This window comes from Rhinoderma darwinii, chromosome 9 (assembly GCF_050947455.1).
Source record: "Rhinoderma darwinii isolate aRhiDar2 chromosome 9, aRhiDar2.hap1, whole genome shotgun sequence".
NCBI classification, from domain to species: domain Eukaryota; kingdom Metazoa; phylum Chordata; class Amphibia; order Anura; family Rhinodermatidae; genus Rhinoderma; species Rhinoderma darwinii.
This window is the reverse complement of record NC_134695.1, coordinates 50,620,723-50,646,937: the sequence shown is the minus strand read 5'-3', so window position 1 is coordinate 50,646,937 and position 26,215 is coordinate 50,620,723. Positions and strand designations below refer to the sequence as shown.

At 41.8% G+C, this 26,215-nt stretch overlaps 1 protein-coding gene across 4 annotated transcripts in view; it reads right to left on the bottom strand.

Moving 5' to 3' along the window:
• SYT7 (synaptotagmin 7) overlaps positions 1–26,215 on the bottom strand; it is a 315,087-nt gene that overhangs the window by 171,324 nt on the left and 117,548 nt on the right. For all 4 annotated transcript variants that reach the window (XM_075837640.1, XM_075837639.1, XM_075837641.1 and 1 more), the window contains exon 2: positions 11,376–11,479. In XM_075837640.1, coding sequence (XP_075693755.1) covers positions 11,376–11,479 — 104 coding nt within the window. The remainder of the gene's footprint in view (positions 1–11,375; positions 11,480–26,215) is intronic.

Below are 26,215 nucleotides of genomic sequence, written 5' to 3'. Positions count from 1 at the left end.
AGGGAGGGAGCTGCCATCGCGGGACGCTGATTGGTTGCCATGGCAGCCGGGGTACTAAGTAAGGTCCCCTGCCTTGGCTATTTGCCTACTAGGCCTATTAGGGAGTGCCAGAGGTATGGCCTAATAGATTGCTTGTCAGTTTTTCACTGACAGGCAATAATGCCAAAGCATTATGGAAGCAATCCAAAGATGTCCCAGTGGGACAAAGAAATTATCATTTATTGATGTCAAATAAAAATTATTTAAAAAAGTAAACAGTAAAAAAAACAACAACAATTTTTTTTCCCATAAAAATTGGTTTTATTTTGTAAAAGTGTAAAAAAAATTAAAATACACATATATGGTATCACCATGATTGAAATGACCTGTACAAAAAAGTTACCGTATTATTTACACCGTAAGGTGAATGCTGTAGTAAAAAAACAATTGCATAAAACAGCAGAGTTTCTATTTTTTCCATTGGCCTCCCCAAAAAATAATAATAAAAGTTAATCAATAAGTCCCATGTACCCTAAAATGGTACCAATCAGAACTACACCTTGTCCTGCAAAAAACAAGTTCTCATATGGTACATCAACAGAAAAGAAAAGTTATGTCTCCGAATGCGACGATGGAAAAACAAAGAAAATGGCTTGATCATTAAGACCTAAAATAGCCTGGTCACCAAAGGGTTAAAGGGGTTTTCCAATTCCAAAACCTGAAATTTCACCACTCTTTTTTTGCGTCCTAAATCTACGTCGTTTACCGTGTGGTATAAATAACACAATAACTTTATTCAACGGGTTGTTACGATTGCAAAGATACCAAATTTGTATAGTTTTTGTATGTTTTACTACTTACACGGTAAAAACATTTTTTTTTCAAAATTATTTGTTCTTGCATCTCCTGATTTGAAGAGCCATAACTATTTTATTGTTCCGCCGATGCAGTTGTATGAGGGCTTTTTTTTGCGGGACGACTTGTAGTTTTTATTGGTACCATTTGAGAGTAGATGTGACTTTTTGATCACTTTTTATCACATTTTTTTTAAGTCAGGATTAACAGAAAACAGCAATTTTTCCATTGTTTTTTATTTTATTTTTTATGGCATTCACCGTGGGGGTTAAATTATAGTCGGGGTTGTTACAGACGCGTCGATGCTAAATATGTGTAACTTTTTGCTTTATTGTGGGTTTTTTTAAATAGTAAAGCATTTTGTAAGGGGAAAAAGTGGGTTTTTAATTTTTTTTTTCACTTTTTTTAAATTAACTTTATTCAACTTTTTTTTACTTTTATACTAGTCCCAGTAGGGGACTTTAATATGCGATACTTTTGTATTGCAGTGTATTACTGCCTGTCCGTTTAAAACGGACAGGCATCTGCTAGGTCATGCCTCTGGCATAGCCTAGCAGGCATTCACGACAGGCAGACCTGGGGGCCTTTATTAGGCCCCCGGCTGCCATAGAAGACACAGACACTCGGCGATCTTATCACCGGATGTCGGTGGGATGAGAGGGGAGCTCCCTCTCTCTCTCTCCAAAACAACTCAGATGAAATGAAGCTCTGGCCACAATAAAGATAATTTAAGAAATTAATCCGCACAGAATGTTGGATCTAAAAATGACATGGTGTTATAAGTTGTGGGAAAAGAACATCAAGTACCGTTGACACAGAATGAACTGTGGCATTAATAAAGAATGATATTATAGAATAGATAAATCAGAAAATATATCAGAGAAGGTTTGTCCATTATTTCTTTTTGAGGCGTGACATATTTGAACTGAAGGTAAAGTCTATCTGGTGAAGTGACCAAAGCAAATGAGAAGATGTAAGATGTGGTCACTTTGTAACTGGAGATTGGCTAGTTGATTTGAATAGGTAGAGGTTAGGGAGATTTAATTTAGTGACACCCGTGGTATAAGTTCAGGGTTCTCAGTGGTCATAAGTGTACCCAGCTCCCATACCTGTGGCCCTGACTGGTATTGCCATGCTACATTAAACCCTAGGCAGCAAACTGTATCTTCTAGGCTCTCAATATGTACAGGCTAGACGGACACAGAACACCCTGAGATGAAGCCTCCAGCTTGTGTGGTACTTATACTATACCTGTATGCATGCATCTGTCAGTTTTGCACCAGGGCCTGGAGTTTCTTGCTAGAACTATGAGTGATACCCGGCTATGTGACCATGTGTTGTTTCCATGGTGATTTTTACAAAGAATAATACCGAAAATCTATTCAAACCACCTTCAAATTTTGAGCACAAATATAAGTCTATGTATAGGACAGTCATTGTCATGTCCCTCGACTTAGGTTTCTATTCACTGTCATGTTATGTTATATGCTCCTATTGCAGTTGCTTTGCTTTATTTAGTTTGTCCCTGCTATCTCCCTGTAGCTAGGCTCTGAGGTAATAGCTCCTCCCTTCTTTCTGTGCTTAGTTGTCTTTCCTCATGGTTCCCATACTGTGTAGTCATCTCCTGCTCAACTCTGGCAAAATATCATCTTTTCACCTGCTGGTTTGTGTACCTTACAAGTATTTCAGCCTGAAAATAAACTTCTCTGGAAACTTCCCACGTGCCTCTTCAGCTGAGTTGACGCTATCTGACAGTGTCTTGGTGTGAGTACCGGTTCAATACAGACATATACAGTGAGATTGTCTCAAGGGCCCTACAACTTACAGCCTGGTCATGGAGTCAGAATAGTGAAAAGATGATTATATATCTGCCAGATCCAGCTGTATAGTCAGTGTGCAGCTCCTGCAGAGATAGTCACAGACAAGCAACTGCCTGCAGAAGAAATCATCAGTGTGTGTGACCCCACAGCATAGACCCTTCTAGCAAGCTAGCACCCCCACCTCTGTATTATCCACATCCTGTCTGTGAGGTGTCATGTCTGAAGAGAACATTGCACAGTCTTCTCAAGGTGAACAGTACCTACAGTCAGAAGAAAGTATGGATCCTAGTCTGCAGTACAGTGAGAGAGCTAAACGCTCTGCTAAGCCTACATGGAAGGTTACAGAGAATCTAGAAGGTGCAAAACATGAACTTTCTTCTGCTGTCTCAAACTTATGGCAAAGATTGCTGAGTCACATCTCCACCATCTCACAGCCTGCTCACAATGTTTCACCACTAGAGGGAGCTCTAGAACAGCTTTGTACAGCATATGAACATTATTCAATGAAAAGCCAGGAATATGTTGGCATTTTGAAGAAACTTAATACAAAGGATTCTTTAGAAGAATTTGAAAGCTTCCAGAAACTTAATTTGGAACGAGACAGCCTAGTATGCAAAATTAAGTCTAACACAGAGGCAAGAATCGCGCAATTACAGGAAACGTCGTCTCGCATTTCTAAGTCTACCAGTCGTTCAAAACTATCTTCTAAGTCAAGATCTTCAAAATATTCCACGCTCAGCGAACAGCTCATAAGAGCGCGGGCAGAAGCAGAGGCTACTAAAATACAGGCCGTCTTTGCGCAAAAGAAGGCAGATATGGAAGCCGATGCAGCGCGCCAAAAGGCGGAAATAGAAACTTTAAACAAACAATGCGAGCATGCCACAGCTATGGCAAGGTTAAAGGTTTTAGAAGAAGCTGGCAGGGGAAGTGAAAGAGACAGCATCAGTGTATGTGAAGTGGAGGTAGAAGATCCTCTTAAGCGCACAAGAGACTACGTACTAAGCCAAAACAGTGAACCTGTGATTGCTGCTAATGATCCTGACAGCGCAAATATTTCTCCAGAGCAACGGGGCACAGATTCTTCTGCAGCATTCTGCATCCAAGGTCAGTACAATGCATTACCAATTTGTCATCCTTACCTTTCTCCACATACCACATTGCACCAGAACCCTGCACCTCAGCAAGCTCATTACACAGACGCCCAGGTGAAATCCAATATGCTAGCAAGTCACCAGACTCCTGACAACCACATAGTTCCAGTTCCATGTGTAGCTAAACCTATGGACTTTAAACTATCTCCTGGATTGAACGCCCGTGCAGACCCGTATTTCCCTATGTCTCTTAGCCAGAACACCGCAAATAATATGATCAGCACTACTCAGCCAGCAATACTCTGCCCAAAGTCAGAGAGAACTGACATGACAGAGTTTGCAAGATACATGGTTCGCCGCGAACTTACTAAAACCGGCCTCACAAGGTTTGACGACCAGCCTGAGAACTACAGGGGCTGGAAATGTGCCTTCAGAACCGTTATTAGTGACATTGGCATTACTGCTGCTGAAGAACTAGATCTGCTGATCAGGTGGCTCGGTCCACAGTCTACAGAACGTGTCAAGAGATTGAGATCTGTCCACATTGAGAATCCAACTGCAGGCCTCATCGCTGCTTGGGAGAGACTGGAACAAAGCTTTGGCAGTCCTGAAGCCATAGAGAATGCTCTGTTTAAACGGCTGCAAGGTTTTCCAAAAATATCTGGCAAAGACAATGAAAAATTCCAAGAGCTCAGCGACCTACTCTTAGAGCTCCAGCTGGCCAAGGCAGACCCACACCTACCTGGCCTCAGTTACCTAGACACAGCTCGTGGGGTAAACCCAATAGTTTCCAAGCTGCCGTACAATATTCAAGAAAGGTGGACTACACTTGGGTCGAGATACAAAAAAGAAAAGCAAGTCTCCTTTCCTCCATTTTCTTACTTCTGTGAATTTATCAGGAACATTGCAGAATCCAAGAATGACCCAAGCTTTACCTCCAGTGAGTCCAGTGGTCCTGGTTCACCCCATCCTAAGTACGACAGCCCACGTTCTAACTATAGAAACCACAGAGGTCCAGTGTCAGTGAAAAAGACTGATGTCCTTCCCACACCCTCATCAGCTCCAGACAAGTACAACCAAGGTGAAAAGATTGAAAATCCTAATCGCCTATGTCCTATTCATAAGAAGCCACATCCTCTCAAGAAATGCATTGGCTTCAGAAAGAAACCGCTCCAGGAACGCAAAGAGCTTCTAAAGAAATTTAGGGTATGTTACCGATGTTGTGCGTCTACTGAACATTTCGCTAAAGACTGTAAAACTACTATTAAATGCATAGAGTGCGGCTGTGAGGACCATGTGCAAGCGCTCCATCCATCTCAATTCAGTCCTGCTCCACCTGCACATTCCACTCCTGCGATAAATCATGGCGGGGAGAATGCAGAGCAAGCAGCAAATCTTACTACTGTATCTTCTTCATGCACAGAAGTCTGCGGAGACGACCTTTGCGACAAGTCCTGCGCAAAGATATGTCTAGTCAACGTATACCCCAAGGGTCAACCGGAAAGGGCCGTAAAGGTGTATACCATCCTGGACGATCAGAGCAACCGTTCACTCGCAAGATCAGAACTCTTTGACCTGTTCAACTTAAAAGGAGATGCTTACCCTTACACCTTGGGTACTTGTAGTGGCATTACAGAGGTCTCCGGAAGAAGAGCCAGTGGACTTATAGTGGCTTCTCTCAACAATCAGGAGATACCCTTACCCACACTTGTTGAGTGCAACCAGATACCATCCAACAAAGATGAGATTCCTACGTCAGAGGCTGCTCTTCATCACACTCATCTAAGGGCTATAGCGAAAGAAATACCAGCCCTTGACAAGAGTGCAGAGATCCTACTTCTGCTCGGTAGAGACATTCTCAGGGTACATAAGGTACGCCAGCAAATCAACGGACCACATGATGCTCCGTTTGCCCAACGCCTTGATTTAGGTTGGGTTATCATAGGCAACGTCTGTATAGACAAGATGAAGAAGCCTACCAAGATTTCCTCATTTAAAACTCACATTTTGCCAAATGGTCGCAACACTTATTTTCAGCCATGCCCACACCATTACTGGGTGAAAGAGAAGCTGAACAACAGTAAGTGGCAGCTTGACCACCAAGATAATATGAACACATTCCTGTCCTGGGATGACAGTCTTGGAGCAACAGTGTTCAATTCTACAAGTGAAGACAATAAGTTGGCACTTGCAAGAGAGGATAAAGAATTTCTCAAGGTTATGGACAAAGAATTTGCTCAGGATGAGTCTAACAGCTGGGTAGCACCTTTGCCTTTCCGTTCCCCAAGACCAAAATTACCAAACAATCTACAGCAAGCAGTTTCGAGATTTTCCTCTTTAAAACGCACCCTAAAGAGGAAACCAGAGATGGAAAAACATTTTGTAGACTTCATGCAAAATATATTTGATAGAGATCATGCAGAACCTGCACCACCACTGAAGGAAGGAGAAGAATGCTGGTACCTTCCATCCTTTGGCATGTATCACCCTCGCAAGCCTAATCAAATCAGAGTGGTGTTTGATTCCAGCGCTCAGCATGAAGGCGTTTCTCTAAACAACCTGCTCCTCACTGGGCCTAACCTAAACAACAACCTCATAGGAGTACTCATCCGCTTCAGACAAGAACCTGTTGCAGTAATGGCTGACATCCAGCAAATGTTCCACTGCTTCATTGTCAAGGAAGACAACAGGAACTACCTCAGGTTTCTATGGCACAAAGACAATGATGTCAACAACAAGGTCACAGATTACCGGATGAAGGTACATGTCTTCGGCAACAGCCCCTCTCCTGCTGTAGCAATCTATGGATTGAGAAGGACAGCCCAGGAAGGTGAGAAGGGGTATGGATCTGATGCTCGTCAATTTGTTGAGAAGAACTTCTATGTAGACGATGGACTTAAATCCTTACCCACAAGTGAAGAGGCAATCGATCTCCTCACCAGAACGCAGGCAATGCTGTCTGTAGCAAATCTCAGACTTCACAAGATTATCTCTAACAGCCAGAAGGTAATGAAAGCGTTCCCCTCTGAAGATCATGCAACCAACTTGAAAGACCTCGATCTTGGTTCTGATGTTCCTCCTATACAACGTAGCCTAGGTTTGCTGTGGGACATTAAGCAAGACACATTCACCTTCCAAGTGTCAGCCAGTGACAAACCTTTTACCAAGCGAGGAGTTTTATCTGTTGTGAACAGCATCTATGATCCTCTTGGCTTCATAGCCCCCGTCACCATTCAAGGCAAGAAATTGCTGAGACAGTTTACCACCGAGAACATAGACTGGGATACTTCTCCGCCTATTGAGAAACAACAAAGGTGGAAGATATGGAAGGAGTCTCTGAAAATATTAGAACAACTCCAAGTCTCACGTTGTTACGTTCCCAGCTCTCTTTCAGCTGCCATCAGAAGAGAAATACACATTTTCTCTGATGCGTCTATCGAAGCCATAGCTGCAGTAGCCTATCTGAGAATCCCAGGAACCAACAAGCCTCACTGTGGATTTGTCCTGGGTAAGGCCAAACTAACCCCAAAACCTGCACACTCTGTGCCAAGACTTGAGCTTTGTGCAGCTGTGCTAGCAGTAGAGATTGCTGAAGTTATTAAAAACGAAATGGACATTGCAATTGATTCATTTGCTTTCTACACAGATAGTAAAGTTGTGCTTGGTTATATATACAACCAAACAAAACAATTCTATGTATATGTCAGCAACAGAGTAGAACGCATTAGAAGTTTTTCTACTCCTGGGCAGTGGCAGTACATCTCCACTGACCTTAACCCAGCTGATCGTGGAACAAGACCTGAACCGGCAGCAGGCCTATGTGACATGTGGTTGTCACCTCCAAGATTCTTGTATGAGGATCCCTGTTTAATTCCTACCAACACCACCTATGAGATGGTGGATCCCGAGTCTGACAAGGAAATCAGGCCTACAAATACCACGCTCTTCACTTCTGTAATTCCGAAATTGAAGCTGAAGTCACATCGCTTTGAGCGCTTCTCAAATTGGTCATCTATTGTGCGAGCTGTTGCTCACCTAATTCATATCGCTCACTGCTTTGCTAAGGACACATCAGAGTGTCATGGCTGGCATATCTGTAAAGAACACCCTACTGTCGCAGACATCGAACATGCTGAAGAAGTCATTACCCGTTGTGTGCAACAAGAAGTATACAGTCAGGAGATTGACAATATTACAAAGGGTATCAATCTTTCCAAGAGCAGTGCACTCTTTGAACTGAATCCAGTGCTTGATCATCACAAATTGCTGAGAGTGGGCGGCCGTATAGTGAGATCTGATCTAAGTAGCAAGGAACAAAATCCTGTCATTATACCAGGTCGGCATCATATTGCTACACTATTGGTCCGACACCATCATGAAAGAGTGCAGCACCAAGGCAGACAGTTTACGGAAGGTGCCATCAGGTCAGCCGGCTTGTGGATCGTAGGGATGAAGAGATGCATCTCTTCCGTGCTCCATAAATGTGTCAAGTGTCATAAGTTAAGAGGAAGACACCATCAACAACAAATGGCAAATCTCCCAGCAGACCGACTAAGTACGGAACCGCCCTTTACTTATGTTGGGGTGGATGTCTTTGGCCCATGGTCAGTTGTTACACGAAGGACCCGTGGTGGAGTCGCAAACAGCAAACGGTGGGCTGTGCTGTTTAGATGTCTCAGCATCCGAGCAGTACACATCGAAGTGATTGAGTCTATGGATTCTTCTTGCTTCATCAATGCCCTCCGAAGATTCTTCTCTATCCGAGGACCCGTCAAGCAACTGAGGTCTGACTGCGGCACTAACTTCGTGGGAGCCAGCAAAGAACTGCAGTTAGACAATTTCTTGTCTAACAATGGGTGCACATGGGTGTTTAACCCTCCACATTCGTCTCACATGGGAGGATCATGGGAACGCATGATTGGAATTGCACGCAAAATCCTTGACTCCATGTTGCTGGATCACAAGTCTTTGCTTACTCATGAGATCTTGGTCACCTTTCTTGCAGAGGTGTCCGCTATAATCAATGCAAGGCCACTAGTCCCAGTATCCTCGGACCCTGATTCCCCAGTTATTCTTACCCCAGCTACGCTTCTTACCCAGAAGATCGGGACTGCTGCAATCCCTCCGGGAATCTTTGACCACAGCGACATTTACCGACGCCAATGGAAACAGGTACAATACCTGTCCAACGTGTTCTGGCACCGCTGGAAGACAGAGTATTTGCACATACTTCAAAGCCGTCACAAATGGCAGACGTCGAGACCTAACCTCCAGGAAGGTGACCTTGTTCTTCTAAAGGATAAGGAAGCCCATCGCAATGAATGGCCAATGGGTCTTGTTACCAAGGTTATGCCTAGTGATGATGGAAAGACTCGAAAGGTAGAGGTCAAGGTGACCAAAGGAGGCTCAGTGCGAGTTTTCTTCCGCCCAATCACTGAACTAGTGCTTCTTCTTCCAAAGAAAGAAGGCACATAAAGGACACAGCCCCCAGCTGGCTGCTAGCTGTGTTATATTTGGAACACCTTACCATTTGGAATATACAGTGGGTTGGTGGAAGTATTGGCACGTTGCGGCTTCCCCGATCCGAAGATGGGTTTCTTACTTGGAACTTGTACAAGCGGATACCTACTGTTGTGGACTATCGGCAACAGACTTGGACTATAACTATTGTCATTGTTTGCATGTTCCTTTTGTCTTTCAGGTTCCAGGATCCACTACTGGACATTATTCAAGGACATTCTTTCAAGTTTGATTTTATTGTGAAATCTAAAGATTTCAGACGGGGAGTGTCATGTCCCTCGACTTAGGTTTCTATTCACTGTCATGTTATGTTATATGCTCCTATTGCAGTTGCTTTGCTTTATTTAGTTTGTCCCTGCTATCTCCCTGTAGCTAGGCTCTGAGGTAATAGCTCCTCCCTTCTTTCTGTGCTTAGTTGTCTTTCCTCATGGTTCCCATACTGTGTAGTCATCTCCTGCTCAACTCTGGCAAAATATCATCTTTTCACCTGCTGGTTTGTGTACCTTACAAGTATTTCAGCCTGAAAATAAACTTCTCTGGAAACTTCCCACGTGCCTCTTCAGCTGAGTTGACGCTATCTGACAGTGTCTTGGTGTGAGTACCGGTTCAATACAGACATATACAGTGAGATTGTCTCAAGGGCCCTACAACTTACAGCCTGGTCATGGAGTCAGAATAGTCATTAAAATTTAGTTGTTTATACTTGTGAGAATAAATCCACTTCTATTTTTTATTTTATTTTTGCAACCCTTCCCTGGAATATTTTGCATTAACCTGTAAAGACATCTACCTAGGTTCTTTGGAACAGATGTGAAGCCATTAGGATCACTTTCTTTCTTGGCAGGACGACACATGAATAGCTATGTTTGAATAGGTAAAGGAAGGAATGGGCTCTCCTACAGGCCCGGAAGTTGGGCTACCTTCTAAAGTTGCAAACAGGTTAGCATCAGGACTGTATTATAGAGAGGGCAAACTGAAGGCCTGAGGGGCCTCCACCATCCCCCCGACAGCCTTTTTAACTTAATATATAATGCAGCTGAAATATTACAAAATAATTTAGATTATCATTTAAAAAAACAGGTTTTTTTTGGGGGAACATTGACTTTTTTTTTCCAAATCAGCAGTAGTAAACAAACTTTCTGGAAGATAACACCTCTTCATCTCATCTGTGACCCCAAAATGAAGCCAACACTGGGGAGGAAATGTACATATATTAACTCTTGCTAACTGTTTCTGTCCTCTTATCTTGATGGATATTTGTGTCCAGATGAGTGGTATTTGGGGGGGGGGGGGGGGCGGGTGGGGGAATAAAAACTATTTAAACTCTTCAATTTTGTTTTTCATTTTGAGCTAAAGAACACTAAAATGTCAGGGGTTTGCAGATTGAAGCCAACATTTTTTTCTTTGGGTCCTCTCTATTCATTGCATGACCCCAGAGAGGTAACTTGAAGCTCCTTGGATTGACCCCAACACGAAATATGTACCAGAGCCCTCACCTACTATGTATCATTTAGGGCACCTGCACACGTTGTGTAAATTCTGTAGAATTTCTGTCCAGAATTTCTGTCTGAAATTTCTGTGCGGAAATTCCGCAGCATTTAAGAAATATAAATTGACATGCTACAGATTGAGAATCCGCACTGCAGGTCAATTTTCGCATGCATTTTCCTTGAATTTTTTCCGCAGTGTGTGGATAACATTTGTTCACATCTTGTCCACTGTGCTGCTACAGTCACCTGCCGCAGAATTTTAGAACGGAAATTTTGCAGCATTTACGCAATGTGTGCAGGATTCCTTATAGTACTGGTATCTTCTTATGTGGCAGAGGAGCCCTTGTACCCCTTAGACACCAAGGCCTGAGTGCCACTGATAACTTTGCATTCCCTATGCCCCTACATGACCCAGTGCAATGCTACACACATTAATAATATCTAATTTAATAACTGGTTACAGTCGAAAATACAAAAAAAATAAATCGGAGAATTCTACATTATATAGTGTCTACTACTGTCATCTTTGATCACAATTTATGAATGCATACTCATCAAATAATTTGCAAACATGGAGTAATAAGAAAAAGGATCAAGACAGACAGATACTGCTTACTTACCAGTTTTCGCTGGCACCACTGGCAGAGTCCACACATTACAATAGTGATACTCAAGCTGAGGGCGAGGACGCCAGAGACTATAATTATCTCACTGGTTGGAGCTCCTGAGAGAGAGAAAGAGAGAGATAATGAATAACTAGAGAGAAAAAATTGGGTTGAATATATAAAGAAAGTATAACTGACAAGACTGTAAACCGAGTCTGGGAAGGAGCAGGAGAAAATGTCAGCAAGATGTTGTATTAAGGAAAGTGAACGAAAACTAGATAATGCGACATGCGATGGGGAATACTAACAAATTTAACCTTGACATGATTCCTCTGATTGTGATTGAATGGTATAAAAACGCACTTGAAAATCCAGCGTGGAGCCCTTGTGTTCTGAGCGCTGCCCATCTACATTAACGTCTTGAAAGAACAAGGTTTCAATGTCTGACAAGGCTGATGGCCATTGATTAACCTAAGGCAAAATTTAAAGCAGGGTAACTACTAAGGGCACGAACAGGTTAACAGTCCATTTGTAACACCCTGTACCCCCTCTGCTTTCTGAATATTTATTAGACAACGGAAGAGGGCAGACATATGGCCATGTAACACAGTAGCCAGCTGGAAGCCTGTTAGAAAGCAAGAGACGTGTGACACTACAGCCCCCCCTGTGCGTATCCTCTTCTCTTTATAATATTGTATCTCTCATTTATCATCCTGTTCTCTCATATATTGCGCTCCTTCTTTCTACTCTCCAGTCTTTTTCATTCTTCTCTCCATTATTATTTCCCATCTATTGCTCTTTTATCGTTTTTTTGCTACCTGATAGCCCGCTAGAATTTTAATATTGTTTCCACAGATCTTGTGGCCAAATTTTATAGTAACGTAACGTTAAAATACAACTGCAACTCTTTAGATGTTAATGTCCCAGTCTTTAAAGGGGAAATATATCCAATAACATATTCTCACATATCACAGAGACATATCAGAAGATGCCATCAGTAGGGGTTGACCAGCTCAGGTCCTCACCAACGTCCAATTTGATGTTACAGTATTTACTAATAGTCGAGGGAAGAAAGGAGGATGTGAGCAGCACAGTAGTGTTAGGAGCTCATGCACACAGCCATACATCTGTATTTTGTATGGAGCTGTATTGCCTCATGCCCACTTCAGTTTTTTTCGTCAGGGTGCTATCCCTTGTTTTAACTGATAGCACCCTGACACATTCGCCTTAATGGGGCCATTCACACTTCCGTTGTCTCAACCGTGCGGCCGTTCCGTCAAAAATAGGGCAGGTCCTACTCCCGCCCGTTTTTGACGGAACAGTCTCGGCCTTTGCATTGATTTGGTCCGTGAAACAATGGACTGCACACGGAAGCCATTAGCGGCCGTTCAACGTCGACGGGAGTGTGCATGAGGCCTAATAGGATTGCCACAGAGAAGCATGAGGTATCCTCAACTGTACCTCCCATCCCTCCGATTTTATACAGAGGCATACCAAGTTTTTATATCAGATTGGGGATTAATCCGATGAAACAAAAATCGTAGCATGCCCCATGAGATGGCGTATGTATGTATGTAGCATTGCTTCTAAGTGGGATATTTCTGTACATACGGCACCTAAACTCTGTGCACAGAGCTGTGTGGTATGCCTGAGAGCTTAAGTAAGTAATTCTATTCTATTCCATGGGCACTGTGGATGCCACTATTGTATAGGAACCATAGCACTGTTATGGAGGGACTGTGGGTGTTTCTCTTATTGAGGCACTATTGTTGTGTGCAAATGAATTTCAAGGTAGCATTCACTGACTTCAGTAAAGTCATCATCGCAGCCATATAGGATTTAACAGAGGATGTTTGAAACTCTTCAGCCTTGGAATTACTATCTGGAGTTAAGAATTTCACTGGGCTTGTTATTAAATACAACATAAATATGTGAACATGAGTGTACTTTGTGTAGACTTGCCTTAGTGCCCTACAATGCATTATGATATGGTCACTGGATGTGGTGCTCATAAGAGAATGTTCAGGTAATTGATAATTAGTAAAGGTCCAATAAAGAAATGCCATTCTCTATCTCTACTTGTCCTGAGCTACTCCATGCTTCTCTCACACTACTCTCTCCACCTCTCCTCACATTATATCCATCGCTTCTCTTACACTACTCTCTCCACTTCTCCTCACATTATATCCATCGCTTCTCTCACACTACTCTCTCCACCTCTCCTCACATTATATCCATCGCTTCTCTCGCACTACTCTCTCCACCTTTCCACACATTATATCCATCGCTTCTCTCACACTACTGTCTCCACCTCTCCTCACATTATATCCATCGCTTCTCTCACACTACTCTCTCCACCTCTCCTCACATTATATCCATCGCTTCTCTCACACTACTCTCTCCACCTCTCCTCACATTATATCCATCGCTTCTCTCAGACTACTCTCTCCACCTCTCCTCACATTATATCCATCGCTTCTCTCACACTACTCTCTCCACCTCTCCTCACATTATATTCATCGCTTCTCTCACACTACTGTCTCCACCTCTCCTCACATTATATCCATCGATTCTCTCACACTACTCTCTCCACCTCTCCTCACATTATATCCATCGCTTCTCTCACACTACTCTCTCCACTTCTCCTCACATTATATCCATCGCTTCTCTCACACTACTCTCTCCACCTCTCCTCACATTATATCCATCGCTTCTCTCGCACTACTCTCTCCACCTTTCCACACATTATATCCATCGCTTCTCTCACACTACTGTCTCCACCTCTCCTCACATTATATCCATCGCTTCTCTCACACTACTCTCTCCACCTCTCCTCACATTATATCCATCGCTTCTCTCACACTACTCTCTCCATCTCTCCTCACATTATATCCATCGCTTCTCTCAGACTACTCTCTCCACCTCTCCTCACATTATATCCATCGCTTCTCTCACACTACTCTCTCCACCTCTCCTCACATTATATTCATCGCTTCTCTCACACTACTGTCTCCACCTCTCCTCACATTATATCCATCGCTTCTCTCACACTACTCTCTCCACCTTTCCTCACATTATATCCATCGCTTCTCTCACACTACTCTCTCCACCTCTCCTAACATTATGTCCAGCTCTTCTCTCACACTACTCTCTCCACATTATGTCTATCTCTTCGCTCACACTACTCTCTCCACCTCTCCTCACATTATATCTATCTCTTCTCTCACACTACTCTCTCCACCTCTCCTCACATTATATCTATCTCTTCTCTCACACTACTCTCTCCACCTCTCCTCGTATTATATGTATCTCTTCTCCCACACTACTCTCTCCACCTCTCCTTGCATTATATCTACATCTCTCACACTACTCTCTCCACCTCTCCTCTCACATTATATTCATCTCTTCGCTCACACTGATCTCCACCTGCCCCATCAAACTTCTTTCCATCTCTTCTCTTGCTCTCCTCTCTGGTTTCACACTTGTCTCTCCATCTCTCTTCTCACACTGCTGTCTTCATTACCTCTTTTACACTCCTCTCTTTATCTCTTCTCACATTATGTTTTCATCTCTTCACGCACTCTTTTCTAGTAATCTCCCCTCTCAAACGCACTACTGTCCAACTGTGCACTTTTCTTCCCTCTCACTTTGCTCTCACCTCATTCTGCACTCTCTATTCCTCCTCTCGCTCTGTTCCCTCCATCTAACCTCTCACTTTGCTCTCCTCCCAGTTTGCTCTCTCTCTCTTTCCTCTTACTCTGCTACCTCACTCAGCTCTCTCTATCTCTCCTTACTCTGCTCTCTCATCCCTCTGCACTCTCTATCTCTCCTCTTATTCTTCTCTCTCCTTGCTCTGTACTCTCTTTCTCTCCTCACTCTGCTCCATCCTCCCTATGTACTCTCTATCTCCCCTGTCCATCTCCTCCTTCCTCACTCTGCTCTCTCCCCCTCTACACTCTATATGTCTTCTTCCTCTGCACTCACTATCACTCCTCACTCTTCTCACTCCTTACTCTGCTCTCTCCCCATCTGCACTCTTTGTCTCTCCTCACTCTGCTCCCTCCTCACTCTGCTCTCTCTATCTCTACCGTCACTCTGCTCTCTCCTCACTCTGCACTCTTTATCTCACCTCACTGTGCTCTCTCCTTACTCTGCACTCTCTCACCTCACTGTGCTCTCTCCTTACTCTGCACTCTCTATCTCTCCCCTCACTCTTCTCTCTACTTACTCTGCACTACGTGTTGCTCCTCTTACGCTGCTCTCTCCTCACTCTGCTCTTTCCTCCCTTTGCACTCTCTATCTCTCCTCTGCATTCTTTATCTTATCTCACTCTGCTCTCTTCTATTCTGCACTCCCTAGCTCTCCCTTCTCTTCTCTCTACTTACGCTACACTACCTGTCACTTCTCTTACTCTGCTCTCTTCTCATTCTGCACTCTCTATCTCTTCCTTCACACTCCATCCATCTCCCCTCTCACACTGCTCTTCATCTCCTGTCACACAGCTCTAACTTTCCATTCTTTCATGCTGGTTTCCGCTGTCTGCCAAGATCCTTCATCTTCCTTTGCTGACTATTGATACAAAGCCCTGCTCTTTCACCTTAGTCTTCTTGCTTACTAAATATGAATACAACACTACCTTAATGTGTACATCTCTGCTGTTTTGGAGAAATACAGAAGAACTGTGTCTTCCTGATAGCGCTGTATAAGATCAAGGCGTTATTCACCCTTTCCCTCACATTCTGCTCTATCCCTCTATGCTTTGAACCTCTCCCCTCCCTCCACCATGTATTGTCTTCAGTCACACACTGATTTTCCTCCTCCACTCCTCCCTTGTATTGCAATCCTTATAACATGTTTATGATGTCTCCCTCCCACTCCTCATCCAGTGTCTGCCCCCACTATATTTTCCCTGCTCTCTAAGTCTTCCTCATCTATTAATCAATCATTGCCTTTTAAAGCATAGCTTCATACAGTACTTAACACTATGATATATTAATGTCTCCGCAGTCTACTGTGCAACACCTAATAGATTAACATACAATATATTTGATGAAAAATAAACGTTATATGCTTGAAAGTATGTAATTATAATTATTTCTTCTTAACTGGCTGACTCTGAGTCAATCAGATAGTAGCTGCGATCAGTCATATTTAGTTTAGACTAAAAATATCTCAGATTTAATTGCTAATTTGTTATAATTGTTTATATCATATTTTACAATATTTCAACAATGCATTTAAATATTGTGGATGCTCTGATTCAAAACAATAATCAACCTTAAAGTTACCCTTACATTCTACTGAAAATTAAAATAGTTTATAATTCAGATTTGTTATTTGATATCACATTTTCATTCTTGGTTATACCTCTACCCATAGTGAAAGCAGTAAAGTTGTGTTGGGTATAGGTAGGTCATTATTTGTGGCTAGCTCTCACAAGATACCAACTGAGTCACAACGGTGACTCTTTAAGGCATAATTGCCTGAATTGAAAAATCGCATTTTGCCTCTTTAAATAACATGGACAATCTCGAGGCCATTTGGAGAGGTTGTCCAAAATTAGAGAAAAGGGTCTGCTTTATTTTACATGAAAAACAGTGCCACTCTTGTTAATGGGCTGTACCTGGTATTGCAGCCTAGTTTCTTCACTTAAATAGTGATTAGCTGCACTAACAGGCACAGCCCATAGACAAGAGTGACTCTGTTTTTGGGAAAAATAAAGCAGACCCTATTTCCAATCCTGGATAACCACTGCAAACAAGTAATGTCCTGATGGATACTGTACATCAGTCCTATATTCTCCAAGTACCCAACCTAAAGTGAGCCTGAAAAGGTCCAAGGATTTGGGGAGTGCAGAGTAAACTAGACCTAGAAAAAGGCTTTCTCATTTGTATGCGAATGTTAAGAAAAGTAATTCCAATAATAACAGCAACATCTTCATTGTTATAGCAGACACGACCCTTCTCTTTAAACAAGGATGATCTAAATTTTCTTAATAATTACTCTATTTCTTCATTTTTTTATTTCTAACATTTGGCCTGCTTACATTCTGCAATGTGTATACCCCTTTAAATCTTTAGTCTTATTAACACTCAGAGTAAATGCCTTGCACACGCACCTTCCTCTGCATGCTGAGAGAAATCTGTTTAATCAAATACACGACACAGCAGATATTGTGGGAACAGGAGAACTTGAGCAAGTGCCTAAACACTACTGCGTGGCAGCTTTAAAAAATACAAAAAAAACCTGCAGGATACAATGAACGGCTCATTTCTAGCCCCAGCTCTCTAGTTTATACTAACAATCAAGACTGTATTATAGAAATGATCTCTTCTACTCGACACATAATAAGACCTCTGCTTGCTTTCATTTTTATACATTTTACATTCTAAACTGTACATTCAAACCCTATTAACAATGGTGCCACCTGCTGTTCAAAAATAAATGAACTGCCCTGGAAATAATACTGTTTACTCATGATCCAGAGCCACAGTGCATGCAGGGAGGGTAGTCTCAATAATACAGAATGAACACAAAAATGCATACATGACATTAAGACCATTGTCTTCTACAGTATATTACAAGCACCCACCAAAAAGTTGACTGTGCTCCTTCACTTAGAAGTGGTTTGTATTATGAGCAATACAACTTAAACCTCTTGGGACCCAATGCAAATTCTGTAAACGGGCCCCCATTTAACATTTATAATATTGGTGAGTACTTACAGGATAGAGAGATCTTTGGGTCTCCGCAGACACCAGGGCCCCGGTCCAACTCCTTCCTCTGCCCCCCCTATTGCTATGCCCCTGAATTCAAACATATCTCTACAAACATATCAATATCTAATATCTTCAACGCAGTCGATTTAAAGGGGTTGTCCAGTCCTAAGAAATTGATGGCCTTGCCTCCGGGTGAGCCATCAATACCTGATTAGTGGGGCTCATCAATAACTTAGGACTGGAAAACCCCTTTAATAAAACTGAAAATGGGATCACAAGTAAATCCTCAGGTTTTAGATTGCACTGTAACTAGTCTTACCATTTGCTCATTGTAAAGCTGCATAATTTTCCTGAATTGCTCCGGATGTGTCGGTATAATGTATTTTTTTTTTTGTCTGAGATCACTGTGCAGATGTTCAATTAGGGAGCTATTTCGGTAACAACATTATATATTTATCCGACACATAACTGAAGCACTTTTTTTTGTCTTATTCATTAAAGTCAAGGAATTAACCCTAAAAGGGACTGTCTCATGAAGACCACTCATTTTTAAATTGAAGCCGGCTGATTGTTGAGGGACCTACTTATCTAACCCCTCCCGATCAGCCGTTATGGCCAGGGGAAGCCATGTAAGGCCATTCATTTTATTAACCGTTGCAAGGAATTGTACAAATATATGCCGGTCATTTAAATGAATACTCAAATATGTAATGCATGGATCGGCTTGATACACCAGAGTCAGAACCACTCTTACTAAGCAGCTCTCCATTCTGGCTCATATTATGGGGGTACTATTTTGCTGCCTGAGGCAAAAAGTTAACTGCTCCTCGCCCAATTGGAGATAGGAAAGTGCAGGGATGGACTATATATCTGCCAAAATGGCATCATCATCTTATTAATAGTTCACCCCTAACTGTATCTTTAAAGTCTACCTAAGTTTTCAGGTGACTTTTTAGAATAGGCTGTCATATGTGTGTACATGAGGGATAACACAATTTCTGACCATTATATGACCTGTATAAGGCATTATTTAGCAGTTTTTCCCTCTGCAGGCTCTACCTCTAATTCTCAGTTGTCTCTGGGCTAGTGGGTGGAGCCTAACCGCTATCATGTCTGCCATACACCGCAAACAGAGAAGAGGAGAATCCTGATCTCTGTCACAAATACGTATATAGAAGCTGCAGCAGCATAGAGTATATAATACAGCAGTAATGAGCAGTGTAGCTAAGAATCCAGCACTGGGGTGACAGAAATCTTACTAGCAGCCTATGTGTCTATCAGTCTGCTCCTGCTTTCTCCCCCTGCTCACCCCTCCCCCTCCATAGACTTACAGGCAGCATGTGTGTTGCTGACTTATTCTCTCTCTCTCTGCTCCCTCTCCCCTCTCCATAGACTTATAATGGCAGGCATTTAAAGGTTTTTTTTCCACTACCGGACAACTGATTAACCTATTTACCGGATAGGTCATCAGTATATGATCGGTGCATGTCCGACACCCGGACCACGCAGCGAATAGCTGCTATGGCTGCCTCCGGGCACCGGATGTCCATGCCAGAAGCAGATGGCTCCGGTCATGGAAAGGGCGGCTGAGCTGCAGTACTGCAGCTCTGCTCCTATTCAAGTGAATAGTGAAAAAGTAAACTGCAGAATGACCGCTATGCAACGTACAGAGCCAGCTGCTTCCTGCTCCATACACTGCATAATGTGCAATGATATCTGGTGCCCACAGGCAGTCGATGCAGCTGATCGGTGCGGGGTCCACGTGTGGGACGTGCTCCAATCATATACTGATGACCTATCCGGTGGATAGGTCATCAGTTGTCCGGTAGCGGGAAAAAACCTTTAAGAGACACACCCTCACCTTCTGCAGCCCCCGGTGAATTGCAGATTACAAGAAGGGAGACACCTAGTGGCAGTAACTTCACACAAAATTTGCATGGATAAAACAACTACATTTTAACAGTAAGTAAATTACAAAGTTGTTCTATATCAGGTATACTATTAGATTAGCATACGTTGTTTGAAAAATTAGTGTCCACTTAAGTCCACTGAAAGAATACAGGCTATTGCATGGCATGAGAAGGCAACATTAAATTACTTCCTAGTTATTAAGTGTATACTCCTGCAGCTATAGGAAGCAATAATAATAATAATAATAATAATAATATTGTACCTAAGAATTGGTATTTATGCAATTTTGTATTAAATTCTAAATAAAGAAGCAGTTTATTATTAATGTGGCACCAAACAGAGCTTAATTCAATGGAAAACCCTTCAGGTACAGCTTTCAGCCCCAATTCCCTTAGTAACATGCACATTTGGCTCTGCTCAACATACGTGTTATATTTGTGCATATGAAATTCATATATGTATGAATGCTTGGGTCATAGAGTATTGAATGCCACTTAAACACAGTATTTGATTGGCTGCAGAAAGTAATTTAAAGGCATATCCATAAATTGTGTGCCCCCCCCCCCCCCCCAATGGCTCCTACCTCTTATTTCACATTTTAAAGTTTGGCCAATGCCCTCATTTATGCAGGTACAGCAGATAAAAGTTAGGAGCTTCATATAAAGACATAGAATGGAATTCACATGAGCAGAAGCTGCAGCTCTTGAATGATATTCTTAATTAAATGTTACTAGAAATCATTAACTTCTGCCTTGTCATTCACTGGAATATGTTTTAACGTGTCCTTTTCCTGCATTAACATTCTTCTAGGTTGGGAATCATAGGCTGTGTTCACACAGAGTTTTTTGCAGGAGGAAAATTCCTCCTGCAAAAACTGCTGCAGACGTTTTTTGCACAGTGGTTTGACAAAAACTCGTCAAAACACTCGTCGAGGCGTTTTTTTCCTCTTTCCGACTGATTGAAATGGGGTTTTGGAGACGGAAACCGCTTCTTTTTACCGCGACGCGTTTTTTTTACTCGCGGTAAAAAAACTTGTCTGACTCCCATTGAAATCAATGGGAGGCATTTTCGGGCGGTTTTTGACGAGTTTTGCGGCACGTTTTCCGCGTCAAAAAACTCGTCAAAAAAACTCTGTGTGAACAGGGCCTTACTATTTTTTTAAAGTAACAATTCATTCTGTGGTGTTATACAATGTGGAGACAGATATACAATGATTATGGTATAAGGAGGCAAAATATAATCTACATAAAGTCACATGGAATGTGGGTCCGGCTTTTCCTTTTGTCCTCTTCCTTCCTATAAGTCGTAGTCTAGTAGGGTACTTGCAGATTGGATACGTCAATTTTGGTTTTATGAAAACTGACGGAGTACAGCATTATGGAACGGTAATAATGTATTAGATCTGGAGGGAAGTCAATTCAGGTTTTACTGAGTGTTACGGACAACAATGCGGATAATTTGAATTGGTACTTAAGTGCTCACATTGTATTCACACGTTTTGATCCTGATGAAGGGGGTCACCCCAAAACTTGTAAAATCTGTTTACATAAATTTTACTTCTTTTATTTAAAAAAAAAAGTAATACTTATCTCATGACAAGAGAATTCTGTTGGAAAATATGATTGACAAACGTAGTTGAATGGGAGGAGAGCACAGGGGAACGCTTTCCTCAGATAAGTCAGTAAAGATCTCTATGAAATCTGATTTATTTAAATTGATCTGAATAAATGTTCGGTACTCTCCTCATATACATTCTATTTTTTTCTTTTATGGCTAGGATTTTCTATTAAGTATTACTTCACACAATAATCTGTGTTTTCAGCTTACCTGCGCCCAAGGCTGTGAAGTTTATGTTTTTGGTTGTAAGGCTTTTAAAATGTTGTTGAGTTATAAAAAATAAAAGGAAGAAAAAAAACTTGAATTGTATAAGAGCCTAGGCACATGTGTGCGGAGGGGGTGCTTTTGAAGCTGTCAAACATTACTTGCTGTCATAAGGAATGTTAAGTCTGCTCGTCATTGAAGCTGAAGCATCTTCTAAACTATGGGCTAAGAATTAAATCAATTCTTGACTAGAGAGTTATGTGATAAATCATAGCCCCTTTAATTGTTTACCTTACCCCCATACTCATATCACCCGGCCAAAAAAAGACACACACACACACACACACACACACACACACACACACACACACACACACACACACACACACACACACACACACACACACACACAATTGTAAATTATAAAAGATTGACACACATACGCACAAGACTAGTAAATATTACATTAGCCGAATAGGAGTGGTCATCTGAAAGTGCCATGTCTATAAAGCATCATTTGCTTCCACCACTTTCAAAAACTAAGCCTCAGGAGCTTCAATTTTCCAGTTTTGCAGATAGCACCATCATGATTATCACAGATCTCTGACAGAGATACAACTTGAAGCTCCAGGGCTCTATTGGAAAAATCTGTAATGGGGCCACACAACTATGAGATGTCAGTGATGTGTTAAAATACTTGTACGGGGCAAAGTAGCAATTGGGCCCCCTCAGGCACTATGGCCAAGGTGCAACCGTAACCTCTGCACCCCATATTGTTACACCTATGTCTTTTGGGTTGAAGTCACGAGAAGACAGATAACCCACCACATAACTGATTGAACATGAGATAGAAAGAATTGTATTCGGCACACTCTTGGAAAATTTAGCGTAGATTTATTTCAATTTTTTCAATATTTTCGAAATGCCAGTGGCTACATGTGCAACGTTTCGGTCGTAAGACTTTCGTCGGGCACTGAGCCGTACTGGGGACTGATTTAGCAATTTTGCTGGCGCTGTTATTATATTATAGTATTGGCGGCTTACCGCTCTAAATGGCGCTCTGATTGAACATAAGGTCCAGGCCCCCATGGGTTTTTCAGCATTTTTAAAGCACCTTTGCCTTCAGATGACCATCCTCTTTCTACTCTGCGCCTTTGACAAAAAACGTACTAATGGGACGAAACAAAACAAATGTAGAGTAAAGAGGTCAGTCAACAGGGAAAGCTGCTCACATTACCAACACCTCTTCAGGATTGACCCTTAAATACCTGCTACCAGATAATCTCACTTTTTCCTTGGACCAAGTCACAGCTCCTCCCCTATGTTGATACCATCACTGTGAACCATTAAAAGCTTTTCCAGCCAGTAAAAATTGATGGCCTATTCTCTGGATAGGCCATCAATAGCTGATCGGTCTGGGTCCGACTCCCGGGACCCCTGCCAATCGGCTATTTTGAAGGGGGTGCAGCGCTCATGCTTCACATTAATTTCTACTTACTGTGAATCGTCGACACACATGTAGTGGCGATTGACAGGTATTGCAGCCTTTTCTCCCATTCACTTAAATTGGAGAAGAAGGCTGAAATACCTGTGAATCGCCACTACATATGTGTCGATGATTCACAGTGAGCAAATAGAAATGAAGGGGAAGCAGCGCTCGTAAGCGCGCTGCACCCCCTTCAAAACAGCTGATCGGCAGGGGTCCCGGGAGTCAGATCCTGCGGATAGGCCATCAATTTTTACTGGGTGGAAAACCCTTTTCTACCTACATATTCTTAACCCCATCATGAATTTCACTGTCTAGACCAGGGGTGCACAACTGGCACAGACACCTGGCAGTCAACATAGACATGCTTCCCTGTATCCTAATAGTTCAGAGAGAGGCGGCTGTCAAAAGATCCAGCCAAACTCTTACTGTGTTATGCCTAGTGCAGGCTTGTATCACGGTGCATCAGTTTCTGCATTGAGGGGTATTCCCAAATGCGACATTTATGGTATATCCAGAGGATATGGTTCACACGTTGTCTGTGAGTACAGTGTTGAATTTAGGATATTCCTCTCTCTCTCTCAACCTCATCAAGCCACCCAGTCAACTGAATAAAATACATCCGGTACGTTACATAAATTACTATGAAACAGCATTATGAGCAATTCTCTAATTTATTATTATTAATTTAATCGCTCCCCCTGGCAGTGGATGGAATTTCAAACTCACCCTAAAGGCCTTTTTACATGGGCTAATAATCGGGTCAACAAGCTTTCATAGGAACGCACGTTCCTGATAATTGTCCTGTGTAATTGCTCGTTCATTGGCTGTTTGCATCTTTTGTGCGGCCAAACGATGGTCGCTAGTCGGCAGCACATTTTCCTGTGTAAACAATGTATAGATAAAATGATCGCTCTTCCCCATAAATTCCAATCATTGCTTCATGTAAATATAGCTAACGAGCACCAATCGACGTCATGTATCGGTTGATCAGCGCTCGTTTATTGGCCAGGAAATCTGGCCGTGAAAAAGCACCTTTAAATTCTGTCAGTAGCTTGCTGCACACCGCAGTTTACCATAGTCTTTAGTCAGTTTAGGCTGCCAACTAAGCTGTGGGAATATAAAATTTGAAATGTTGAAATGCGTGGTATTTGAAATTCATTTGAATGCCCTTCTTTTTTTTTTACAGCTAAATAGAATGATAGATGCCTAGATAGATGAATTGATAGAAAGATAGCTAAAATAACTTGAATATTTCAGTCAAATATGGAATTACAAGCATTTTTTGTATCTTTAAAGGAAACTTGCTAGCTAATAAAGTCCAGTGTGAGAGCAGGTGTACGAGGGGAAAGTGTAATGTGAGCTAGCAGGCTTGTGGAAACAGTGACCATGACTGGGATGCAGCTCCACTGTATCTGTTACATGGTAGGCAATGATAACAACTTCCTGTAAATTAGGGGGAAGGAGAGATCTGCAGCACAAACGGCTGAGCTTTGAAGGGAAAGACTACGCAAAAGTCCTGTACGTGATGATCTAAATGGACTGTGAAGTATTATTTTTCACTTGAGATGTGCTTCAATGATTATTATAAGTATTCATATTTTACTCTTTGTCAGGTCCCACGGTTTGAACGTACTAATGGGACGTACTAATACTCTTTTGAATTCTACATCCTAAACTAAAGAAAATCCAAAAACAGTAAACTAATGAAACATGTATTTAGCCAATTTTAATGCATCTAGTCATTTAACTGTAATGTCAAACAGCCTGATTATTCGGGACATTGTCCATTAGATTGATGGCCTTTTTGGGCCCATGCACGCTGTAATTTGCAGCTAGTTAGGTATAAAATGACCTAATTACACACAAAATAATAGAGTGTAATCTATTGATGTCTCAAGTACCTACTATTTACTGTTCAATGAAAAATGACAGGCATTTATTCTAAAAGAGAAACACAATTAAACAACCCAAGACAATTATATAATAGATAATACAAAACTGGGAAGAAGGAAACTTAATAACTTCTCAATAAGTAGTTTGATTTGCTATATGATTCTAAACGGTACTTTAAGTCTTGAACCATGTCCCTTTAAGAGAATCCCTGTTATTCCTAGATCCATCCCTACCCTACACAATATGTAAACAGATCAACCCTTTCCCTGGGACTTGCAAGGCTGATATAATTAATTTACAGGCAGGAGACAAGTCCTAAACACAGACGGGGGCATGAAGGAATAGAAAGAAGGAGTCAAAGAAGCGCAACGTGCTTTACAGTATTGGTGAAATGTCTGTCAGTTCTTTTCATGAGTGAAGGGTCGAGTAGGTGAGAGTCAATATTTTGCTAACATAATATTATTGATGGGGACAATAATTGATTTTTAGTAACAACACCTAAGATAATGTAATTATACATTATTGATTTCTATTAATTCTATTAACTATTTATTGCTATATCAGGTACGCTAGCACTTTAATTTAGTAGAGTTGAATATAATTGCCTGTGGGATTTATTTACCAGAAACTTTAGGTATAATACGCATACTCTGTTATCAGCCTAGATCTTAACTAAGGCCAAAAAGACATTGAAATTCCATTTGCAGCTCATCAGGGGAAGCAATTTTCTTTGTCGTCAATAGTTCCTGAGCTCTGTAAAGCAATGATTTATCATGGTTAAGATGATATTAATACTTATTGTACGCCAGATAACCCATGAACATAACACTTATGAAATAAATTTGTCATCAAGAAGAAACCCAACAGCAGCTAAAATGGGTAATTCTGCACCCACAATTGTAATTTTCAGCTAAAATGTGAATACCTTACATAGTTACATAGTTACATAGTTTGTACGGTTGAAAAAAGACACTTGTCCATCAAGTTTAACCAAGGGATGGGAAAGGGGAAGTGGGATGGGA